An 11,644-nucleotide genomic window follows, 5' to 3' on the forward strand; every position below is an offset into this window, starting at 1 on the left:
AAATTTTATCATTAAGTGATGTAATATTCAATGTTATGTTATTATATATGCTACTACAGAATAAAACAAAAATTGTCTTAAGAATCAACATATGTAAGGTACAAAACAAATGTGTGCACGACAAAAAAAAAAACAAATGTGTAAGATTCAGCAAAAAATTAGGGAGGTTCGACAAAACAAATTGTACTAGATTGAAGTAAATCCAACAATATATCCAACACCATTTGATACATAGATATATTTCGTTCCGATAATGAAGATGAAAGGTAAGGAATTTATTAAAGATGATTGATACTCTTAATATAAAGAAAGTAGCTTTGACAAGATTCAGAGAAAGCTAGGAAAAAACATTTGAAAACAACTCTGAGAAAACTGGGACATTGTTGTGATGCTACTTCCACTACCATTGTCTAGCTTAAACACATTAAGCTCTTTCTCGCCGTCTTTGAAGTAAATAGAGTTCTGAAGACATCCGTAATACTCATGAGCCAAAACCGAGAAACCAGTGTCGGTAGCCAGCACAAATGCTTTGTCTCCCAAAGACTTAACCTCCATCATTTGTCCTATCTCCTCATCAAACTTATAAACCTTGAAACCGACTGTTTCAGCATTCGGAGTATAGAAGCCAGCTTTTCTGTTACAAAGTCGGTCGACAATGTAAAGCTCTCCGCAGCATTCCACAAAGCTCTTGTCTCCGGGCAGGCTATATGTGATGTTATCATCAACTGGAGGTCCGTACATACATATTTCAAGACGAGAATTAATCCACCACACAATGCCTCGTGTATCCAAGGCATACATTAGTCCTTTGTGAACTATAATGTCAGAGAATTTATGATCAGCCATCTTTCTGAGTACTCTCCACTTATTTCTATCCCATGGCCTGTGCTTGATCTCCCCGTAATGGTCGAGTCCAAGAATCCGATTATGATAAGCTTCTCCTTTCTTATATTTGACAAGCACCACTCTTATGAATCCTCTCGTCTTAAGCGCAAATGATTCTTGAATCTCTGACATAGTGAAATCCGAAAGATCAACACTCGTGAGCGAATGTGTCATCGGATGGCGCGAGAGTGGTTCGAGGAGACAGATTTTCCCGGAGTTGATGTCCGCGTCGGATTTGATAAGCCAGCCCTGGCTCGGGGAAGAGGAGAGGGTGACACGGAAAAAGGCTGCACGTGAGAGAAATATTTTGACAAGGCTGAACCATTGGGAGAGAGAGATTTCTGGGACTTGGTTGACGTAGAAAAGAGGGCGGTTCGGGAAGTGAGCGTAGTCGCCGGGAACGGAGGAGCGCCATGATTTGCATATGCTTCGGAAGCGCTTGAGTTCGACCACGGAGAACAATCGAACAGCGATCAAGAACAAGAGCTCATCCGGTAAGTTAGACCAATCTGCCATTTCTCTGCTGTTGTTCTTTTGTTTCGTTAATTTGGTTTGTTTTGCAAGTCAATATTAATATATTGGGAACGTTTGTACTTTATAAAGAAACCTGATCCTGCCAAAGTTGATGGAGATTTTTTAATAAATATGTTTCATTCATTTCTTATTCCATTGGATATTTTACCACTTTTAGCTTTCATGTTTATTAATTTTTATTTGCTATGGAAAGTATTGTATCATTTGTATGACTTCAAATTTGTAGCATTAATATATAGATTTTTTTTTTTATTAGAAATTTGACCTGATTCACATGAGGCCGAAATTTTATATATGTTTTAGACTTTAGTGGAGTGATAAAATAACTGAATAATTGTTTGTGGAACAAACTGATCAAGATTGAATTTAACACGTACATATCTACACATATTTTATTGTCCGTACATCGATCATATATTCACATGTGTATTAGGAGTTTTATTGTTGAATATACCATAAAATACGATTAAACTAAGTTTTTGTTTAAAGTTTTTAAACTGATGTGTACCAAATCAGTTTGATTGAGTCTGAGACCACGAAATAAGATGTGCTTTCTATATGGTTTTTTAAGAGGAAGATCTAGAAAGTGTTTTGAGGTTGAGAATAATGGAGGAGGAATTTATCATGCATATCCATGTGTACTGTTTTGCCACTAGACTACCATGAGGAAGATTGACCGCAAAAACATTAATATTTGACCAACTACGAAAGCCCTTTACCCCTATATATATTGTATATCTCACTCAAAAAGTTTTTGAACATGTTAGATGATGCTTGAAATTAAAGAGAAGTTAAAGTGAAACTTTTCTGATAAAAAATTGACCCCTCGCCCAAGATATTGGTCTTCTTCTGAAACCCTAATCGGATCGGGAAGCTATAGACAAAAGCATCAGCATCACCTCCAACGTTAGCAACTTAGCATGACAGACGACGACATCAATCTTGACCATATAGTTCATGTTTGAAATTAACACGCATACACCGTATTTCATAGTACATACATCACATATATTATACTAGAAAGTTACCCACGCGATGCGTGGGTTATAAAATCAAATATTTTGTATATAAAATAAAATTTTGTTAAATTATATATGAATCGTTTATGATATTATTTATATATGCCTTGAAAAGAATTTAAATACATACATTTATCAGTTTATAGTTATGAAGTGTGTTAAAAAAGGACAATTTTCACATATTGCATAAAAATAAGTTTTGGTTTTAAATTTAGCAAATCATTTCTAAATTCTAAAAATACTAAAATAGCATCATGCTTTTAATCTTATATATTTAAATACTAAACCATATCTCTTCAAAATTATACCCTAAATGTAAAATATAAAATATAGATAACCATTGGAAATAGTGTAAGCTTTTTTCGGCATAATGACGGATGGAGTAAGGGTTACAGGAAAATAGACATGAGGTATGATTGGCAACTCAAACAATACCAATGCGATATAAAAGTAGTTTTGCTTTTGTACAGGTTAATCTACTATAATTTATACCACTTCTAATGATTGACATATGTCTATGATGAAAGTATTAAGGTTACAATATGTGTATATATATTAAATATTTTACAATAGGTCTCTGTAATGTTTTTCCGTGTAATGCGAAAGGATGTTGTAAAGTTTGGGAAGTGATTCCAAAGAGGCATAAAGAAATATGTGATCTTTTGACTATTTCTATATGTATTACACGGTAAAATTAGGCTCAATCTTTTTATCAATATGCAAAGTAAAATATTTTTTTTGTAATGGGGATAAAGAACTTTTAAAAATGAAAAACAAAGCAAATTTACAAAACATAAACTTAGAAATATATTGTAGTTGAATATCAGAGGACTTAAGAGGAGAAATCTAAGGGACTTACAACTATAATATTATGATTGAATGTAAGCCAAAGAGATTGTGCTTTAGGAGTCAAGCATTAGGCTCATCTTCATCACTTAAGACTTCCAACTATAGTTAAAAAGTTAAAAATCACATTACAAAACAATGCAAAAACTTTAAATCATGACTATCATAAAACATAATCCTTTGAAAGAGGCTAATAAATATTGACAAGTATGATATCAAAAAAAAAACATTGACATGGCTTTATAAACGATTTCTTCAAATAGTCCTAGAGAAATTAATCTGTTAATCATCATACTGCAAGACATCATGTTTTTTTAAAAAAACTTCATAAAAAATAATATTTTTTTAAAAATACCATGGGAAATGATGGGAAAAGGAATTTCACTGACACATTATTCTGAGTAATCACATTCATGACAATAAATACAGTTATAAAGCATATTAATTGTAATTGATTTGGTCATATGCATTATTTCAATATGAACAGTTTGAACAAAAGAAAACGTCCACCCATAATGTCATAAAGGTAATTGATTGAGAGAAGTAAATGTAAATCTAAAGAAACTGAACAAATAAAATGTCCCAAATTAAAAAAATGTGTGTAGACAATTTAGTTTTAGATTAGCAATAATGTGTCTTTTTATTTTATTAAAATTGAAAAAAATGACACATGTTAAAAAAAATACAGGAGTGCCAAATGACAATTTCTCACAACTCTACTTTATTATAGTTTAATATATAGTAAATATTGACATGTGAAACCGATAAAAATAGTTAAGTAATAAAGTTCCAGTTGCGATCAAAAAATAAGTGAAAATTTTATGAATTGTAAAAACAAAATAGATTAATAGATTAATTTTTCTTTAACAAAAGTAAACTATAGATATTTTTGCTATGAAATAATACTAAATTAAAAAAACCAAAATTAATTAAAGATTTGGTAGAGAAAGATAAATCTGAGTACTTCTATATAATAAATAATGTGATTTTTAACCAATTAGGTCATCAAAGAGGAATAAAACAGGTGATAGAATTGATGATGATGTGAGAAATGAGGGAAAACCAACCATAAGTAAAGCATTAATACATTCTCAGATTATGTAGTTGATGCTTCGAAATGATGCCAAGTTCGTAGAAGCAGAGAGTCATGGAAAAGAAAAAAAATATATTTAACTTTTTTAATTAGTCATGTTGGCTAGGGAACAGGCCTATTTTTTTTGTTTCTTTGGTTTCTTTGCTCCATAGTTTTGAATTAAAATTGAAATGAGTTTATATCTTGTTGGCTAGGGAATTGAGATGGATCTATTTAAGTTTCTTTAACCCATAGTTTTGAATTAAATTGAAAATAATGACATGTGTCATATATATAAGAAGCCAGGTGTCATGTTATTAGAAGAAGTTGAGAAAAACCTTCTCATATTATATAAGATTTATAACATAACATGGTAATTAATAATCGATCATTGCACCATATTTATTTTCAAATTGAACATTGGTTTCTTTGGCGCCTAACGTATAGAACGTTGGGTTTTTTTTTCTTCTCCTAATCAACATTGGTTTCTTCCACACGAAAGAAAATCTTTGTTGGGGAAACAAGAAATATAATTAGGAGAAAATGAAATGCTAACTAGATTTACCATTATGTCTTTGCTTACTCCATTTCCATTGTTTAGCTTGACCATACATTGTATTTTTATAAAAAAGTATATATACTAATACATGATATATCTTGGTTTTTCAGCATATTAGTAATTTACAAGTGAGATTTATTCTGGTTACATATATATTTTTGTTAAGCTTATCATGTACGTATCCATAAAACAAAACAAAGAAATGTTTTGACATATATGTGTCTAAGCTTACAAAAAGCACAATTTTGTTACTGTTTTACATAAAATAGTATCAAGAGGAGCGAAACTAGTTAAGTGGCCGCCTCAGAATCATTAATGATCAAACAATTTCGTGGAAGATCCAATAAATGTGTTACTTAAGTATATACTTGTGAAAACATATATATCATAACCATGCATGTAACATCTTCTGCATAATACGATTTGTCTATACCAAAAATGAGGAGAAAGGAAAGGTGCTTTTTATTAAGATGACTACTGGTACTCTAAATTATAAAGAAAGTAGATTTGACCTAATTAAACAACATTCAGAGAAAACTAGGAACAGCCATTTGGAAACCTGAGGAAATATGGATAATTACATTTTAATCGTGCATTCATATTCTATTAGATTTCATATCATTAATAGCGTCCATGTTTATCAGTTTTGGTATGAATGCATAATTTTTCTGTTGATTTGAGATTTGGAGGATTAGAAACAGTCAAGGCAAATGGTTATTTGTTTTATCCATCTAAAGAAATAAAATATATAAACAAGATTCATTATTCCGTAGATGAAAATTAATAAACTGATACTAAAAATTTGCAAAGAGTTACTGCAAAATTGCTGAAGAATATTACTCCTAGTAACAATTACCATTAATTGGGTTTCATGGATATCATTTGTTGTACGAAAACATGATTTGAATAGTGAAGGGTAAATTTTTATTTTAGATGATAAAAAAAAAAATGTGATGGTACGTATCAGTTTCTCTTGTCAGCCACGAAAGATCAGTCCATAGTCCATAATGGTTGCTTCGGTCCTAGCCTCCAAAAAGTCCGTGAAGCCTACAGATTTTGGATCACGTAAGCAAAACTTGACGTTGGTAAGATGTCCTCGAGTCAATATATAAACGATAGAGTATCTCGAATGTAGGAAATAGGAAGAAGAAAATATTGATTCAGACTGATACACAACTTGCATTCTATATGCAATTTCCTAGAGTTAATCTCTGTTGGGACCTTAGAGCAGTACATAGTTGAAACATATTTTCGAATTTACAACAAAAAGAATCAAGTACATATGAATCTATTGAACATATTCGACCAAAAAAAAAATCCTTATATGAGGAAACCATGTCATAGAGAAAGTTTGGAGGCGAAAAGATCCCCTAATTGATCTACTTCGGTATCTTGCTCTTCATTTTCAACTTGCAGATGTTCCAGTTCCACAGAGTCACTACGCGTCCATTTGTAATGTTTGCATACAAAAAGAATCAATGAGTGTTTTGATCTTGCTCAATGTACTTGAAATATCATAAACAAGCATTAACTTACTTGGATGGTACTGCAGAAAAATTTTCTCCCACGAGGTTGAGTGATTCAGTTGTCTCCATAGCATCGCTTGAACAAGCCACCGAGCTATTTTCAGGTATGCCATTTGTAGACTCAGCAGACCATCTCAAGGGTACAACTATTTCCCTGCATCAATGTGAAAAATCAGATAAAGAATGCTTTTTACTACAAGTAATAAGATGTTATGTCACTCACCCTCTGGTACGTCTGGCTCTGCATTTTTCTATCTCGTCTTTTGTATATTTTGTATGGCTTTCATCTAGACGTTTTATAGCTTCAGGAGCATCAAACGAAGACACAACATCCCAAATCTTCAGAACTTGGACATGGTAAAAGTCTTCTTTAAGAATGTCTACAGACCAAATGAGCCTTAGAATGTTGTCGATCTTGCTTTGTTTTAACAGCTGCAAGGAAGAAACCAGATTGTCTCTCTCCGTCTCTTCTTCATTAAGCCAACCTTGTGATATCCTTTCTAAGAAATTCTTTATCTTCCTGTAAATCTCCGGGTTCTTGATTTCTCCCACAGATTTCTTGAACTCGTCGCTGAAGCAAAGCTGTTTCACATGCGTAAAGTCAAGTCTCAAAGAAAGAGAATGAACCAAAAGAACACAAATCAAATTATTACCTTCCATTTTGAATTGTTCAGTGGCCTGTCAAGCTGGTTAAACTCAATTTTCGCACAAGCAATAGCCTGCGCTAATGACTCGTCTTCTCCGGCACTATGGAAACAGCCACGTTCCTTTGCGTCTTTTACCAGATTCCTCCACACAGATTTGCTATTCATCAAAGTTGCCTCATTTCCAAGTATCCATAAGCAGAACCTATAGAAAAACACAAATAATAATATAGACACATTCACTTGCAATAACCAAAGAAATGAGATATGCCTAAATTACCTTGCTCGAGTGAGTAATACATTTGCTCTTCGGCGGTCTGCAAGGAATCCAACCCTTCCAACACCGTTGGACCTAACAGTTGAAACTATTATAATATCCTCTTCGCCACCTTGAAACGCATCCACAGTGCGAACCCTCACAGAGAAGAGTCCACCTGCATCACCTCTACATGTTTCATGAATCTTTTCTTGGATTGCACTTACTTGAGCCTTATAAGGGGAAATAACACCAACGTTTATGCGTGATTTTGTTTTCTCTGAAACTGCATTTAATAAACAAAAAAAAAATGTCTGTTTCATTGTACCAAAACCAAAGAGAGCCCAACTTTTTTATAGACTTCTTTACCAACTGTATAAAATCAAAGATCACCTTGGAGAAGGTGGGCTAATATATCCATGACCACAGCAACCTCAACATTGTTTATCAGACTACGTCCTTCTCCTTCCCCATATTCTTCTCGTCCATATGCTATGTTGATGAAAGAGTAAGGTCCATACATTTCTCCAAGAAGATATTGCTTCGTATAGTTTCTTTGCTTGACCATTGGAGCATCTAGAATCTGCATTCCGTAGAACTCTTTGTTTGGGAAGATACTTATCGAGCGATGCATCCGGTACTGGATGTTTAGCATGTATTTCTTATGTCCAAGAAGAGCCAGTCTTTCAAAGAGACTTCTCCCAAATTCTGCCTCTAGAGCAATCTGTAAAGTTTTAAAATAAAGGTTAGTTAAGGAGAGGGAGAAGTGAGTTGCGAGGACACAGAGTCGCATACCTTGCTTTCGACCATTGCAGGAAGTTGCCTCTCATCTCCAATCAAAATTGCATGTTGGATTCCGGGAAGCTGCAGAGGAATGGCTGATTCACATTCTTTTAACTGAGCAGCTTCATCGATCACAAGAAGCTGTATCGGTGTTCCGGTATATAACCATGCAGAGCATGATGCTGTAGAGAAAAGTAGGCAAGCGTGCCCCAAGCAAAGCTCTTTAATATGATGCCTATCACTTACAGCTGGAAGAGGGAAAATCTCAGGGATCGATCTTAACAGCTTTAGATAATCATCCTCTACCGTCATATGTTGTCTGTTGAGTCTGTCACTTTTTTCTCCATTAGCAATTAGGACAGATTTTAGTCCTTCACCAGTTACACCATCTGGTGTAGCTGAAATTGTAACATCTCTGAGAAGGTTAATAGCTTCATACATACGTGTTGCGGCTTGAGATGACAGCAAAGCAGTAGGCAAATGTGTGCATAAAGTTGTGAAAACAAGGTCCAGATCTTTCCTGAGATCACAGAATCTTTTAGGAAGATAATCCTGAAATGAGTGAGAAGGTTTATCTTTCCCCTGAAAAACAGAAACTTGTGCTGCTATGTTTTCATTTAGGTCATGTCCTTTGCGTTTGAAGACTGAACCAGTGTCTTTCCGTTTCACATTGTCAACCCGTGCCAGATTTTCCAAGTATTCATCATATTGTCCTTTCGGATCCTCAAGTAAACGTATCATGGAATCAACAGTAGCTTTCCACCCGTGAAAAGGCCTAAAACATGGGTAAAGCTTATCAAGGCGCTCATCAATGAAGATGTTCACAAGATCTCTCCTATCTTTAATCTTCATCCTCTCATCATTCCCAAACAAAACTACATCTCCAAGACCGTAGTTACCAATCTTCAATGATCCAGAGACTAGTTTCAGAACTCTTGACGCCACTTCAAGGACAGAAACATTCGTTGGACCACATGTCAAGGTTCTACATTTCGCATTCAGAAGTGTGAACAAGAACACACTTGTTGTTTTCGTCTTCCCTGTCCCTGGTGGTCCCCAAATCAGTTTGATGGTATTCGTGTGGTAGCATCGTCTTACGTCCAAACAACTCAGTATTGCTTCTTCTTGTGAAGGATTCAGCTTCAGAAAACGACGAGGAGCAAGACCATCACTTCCTTCTTGTAGACAGGGAAGACAAAATCCTTCATCCTACACAAGCAGAAGTTACAAAAAAATAATATGATTACAAACATCAAAGGCTGTTAAAAGAATTTATTTCATATCGTTTACCTCACTGTTTCTTTGAAGGACTCTTGAGATAAGATTCAAGTTTGCACCTTCTACACCAGGATGCAATGCGTTCCAGGTACGAATATTAGTAGTTAAATTGACCAGATGAATACCGAAAAGGCTTTCTATCTTGCCATTCTTCTTCTCAACGAAAAGGGGTTTTGAAGCCAAGATAGTGACATCATTAGGCCTGTCTGGATCTGCCTTACACACTAAAGCAACTATATAAGGTTCATTTGAAAAATTGCAGCCATCATCAACACGATTTGGCCTTTGATCTGTCAGCGCAATGAGATCTCTAGGCATCAACTTCGTACTAGCCTCATCACTAACGGTATTACTCATTCCACTCAAACGCACTTTATAAAACAAGTCATTAGGAAGCTTAAACTCTGCAGTTTGCATAATGTAGCTTATTTCAACCACAGGTGCTTGCCACAACTTCCTCATACTCGACAATAAAGCGGCATGTGTTTCTTCGATAAGTGGAGGGATAAAGGACTTGAAGTAGTCTCCGGTTGATTCAAACTCCATAGGAATCTTCTCAATCTGTTGAAAGCAATCAAATACAAAAAGATTACTAGTCTATAGAAAGATAAGCTTCTGTTTACTAGAATGGACAAGAGACACAAGAAGAAGATAAAACAGAACCTGTCCTTTGTAAAGATCCACATTGAGTACTTCTTCAAGAGACCACGAAAACACAAGATCGACTAAATCTCTTCCTTCAATACGCATTCTCGGCATTTATAATACAGTTACCAAACTCAATTTCTCAATCTGGAATATTAGAAAGAAAGAAAAAACAAAGAAAAAAAAAGTTAGCTTTAAAACCCAAAACTTGTTACGCTAAAACCCTCAAAGGTTCGATCTTTACTACACATAGTGATTTTGGCTCAACAACGAAGTCAAAGGAACGATTTTTACAAGAACCATGAATCATTGAAAGGTAAAGTAAGGTTTTTTTTCGAATTGTTCTTTCTGGGGAAACCGTACGTCTTAGGTTTTTGCGATTCGAATTGAAAAAAAAAAAAACTAAACCATACATCGGCTTGAACATTACAGCGTATGGCAATAAAATTGTAGCCGCTTACTTTGATTTTCGAGTTGTTGTCGAAGTTGATTGATTACTCCGAGACAAAGGGTTTGGTTTTGGGAGACAGGAGAAACAGAAGTTTCTAGAAGGAGACGTGGACGATTAGGAATTGGAGGGAAAGGAGAAGAAGTGATCGACTTGCTGTAAAGGTTCCAATTTGGTTATTTTTGGGGCTTTCTCGTTTTTTTATTGGTTTAGTTAAGGGTCTTGTTTGTAAAGTAAATACAGTAGAACCTCTATAAATTAATACTCGGTAAATTAATAATTTCTATAAATTAATAAATTTCTCCGGTCTCAAGTTGGAACTAGTGTAATTTTGGATACTATTCGATAATATAATAAAATAATATTTTTTTTAAACTCCTTTGTAAATATATGGTCCCATCAATAATATATGTATATATCTACACATTAATTTTTATTAGAGTTCATTAATAATTATTAATTTATCGATAAATTAAAACCTCTATAAATTAATAAAGTTTCATGGTCCCAACTTTATTAATTTATAAAGGTTTTACTGTATTCTTCAATTTTAAACCGGTTTTAACTACATGGTTGCCCATGCATTTTTAGTTGTTTATAAATTTTAATTGATTTGTGATTATAATAAAATCATATATATATATATATATATACATGATCACATTTGATTTGATTGTTTGATATACATTTATGTAACATCTTACATATATTTTTAAAAAATTTTAAGTAAACTAACAAGACAATAAGCAAAACATATGTGAAATATAAACAAAACATAAGTAAAATATTTTTATATATGTGTTTTTATAACAAATAAAATAGACTCTCAAATGTCATACCATCTATTTTTTATTGTCACTTTAGCATTTTGTTAGTTTATCAAAGATATATTTTGTATAAAATTTTAATACAAATTCTCAAGTTTCATGTGCTATGCCTTATTTGAATCATTTGAACCTCTTTAAATATAAAAATATAAAATATCTGCAAACTAATTTTAATACAAATTCTTAAGTTCATGTGTTATGCCTTATTTGAATCATTTGAACCTCTTATCTCCTATTAATAGAGAAGCATTATCAAAAAAAATGTTGATGTGTCGTTGATAGAGAGCTCGAGACACCAATGAATTTATTGCCCTCATTTTAT

The 11,644-nt window shown here is 33.5% G+C and overlaps 2 protein-coding genes across 2 annotated transcripts; both read right to left on the minus strand.

Moving 5' to 3' along the window:
• Window positions 1–257: 257 nt before the first annotated feature.
• On the minus strand, window positions 258–1,423 carry LOC104787593 (putative F-box protein At1g65770). The gene has a single exon (XM_010513201.2). The coding sequence runs from the start codon at window positions 1,399–1,401 to the stop codon at window positions 328–330; it is 1,074 nt and encodes a 357-aa protein (XP_010511503.2). The 5' UTR covers window positions 1,402–1,423; the 3' UTR covers window positions 258–327.
• Window positions 1,424–6,084: 4,661 nt separating this feature from the next.
• On the minus strand, window positions 6,085–10,874 carry LOC104787594 (P-loop containing nucleoside triphosphate hydrolases superfamily protein). The gene is made up of 10 exons (XM_019245481.2): window positions 10,509–10,874; window positions 10,066–10,194; window positions 9,415–9,963; window positions 8,137–9,333; window positions 7,735–8,065; window positions 7,366–7,627; window positions 7,095–7,290; window positions 6,665–7,023; window positions 6,452–6,595; window positions 6,085–6,353 (listed from the first exon to the last, which is right to left on the minus strand). The coding sequence occupies exons 2-10, from the start codon at window positions 10,159–10,161 to the stop codon at window positions 6,254–6,256; spliced, it is 3,234 nt and encodes a 1,077-aa protein (XP_019101026.2). The 5' UTR covers window positions 10,162–10,194; window positions 10,509–10,874; the 3' UTR covers window positions 6,085–6,253.
• Between the last annotated feature and the right edge of the window lie 770 nt (window positions 10,875–11,644).

Source organism: Camelina sativa, chromosome 5, assembly GCF_030686135.1.
Source record: "Camelina sativa cultivar CO46 ecotype springtype chromosome 5, ASM3068613v1".
Taxonomy (NCBI): Eukaryota; Viridiplantae; Streptophyta; class Magnoliopsida; order Brassicales; family Brassicaceae; genus Camelina; species Camelina sativa.

Coding starts and splice junctions, on each gene's coding strand:
- LOC104787594 (XM_019245481.2), bottom strand. CDS start 10,161: ATGCCGAGAATGCGTATTGAAGGAAGAGATTTAGTCGATCTTGTGTTT. Junction 9,964..10,065: donor TGGATCTTTACAAAGGACAG/GTTCTGTTTTAT, acceptor TGCTTTCAACAG/ATTGAGAAGATTCCTATGGA. Junction 7,628..7,734: donor ATTAGCCCACCTTCTCCAAG/GTGATCTTTGAT, acceptor TATTAAATGCAG/TTTCAGAGAAAACAAAATCA.
- LOC104787593 (XM_010513201.2), bottom strand. CDS start 1,401: ATGGCAGATTGGTCTAACTTACCGGATGAGCTCTTGTTCTTGATCGCT.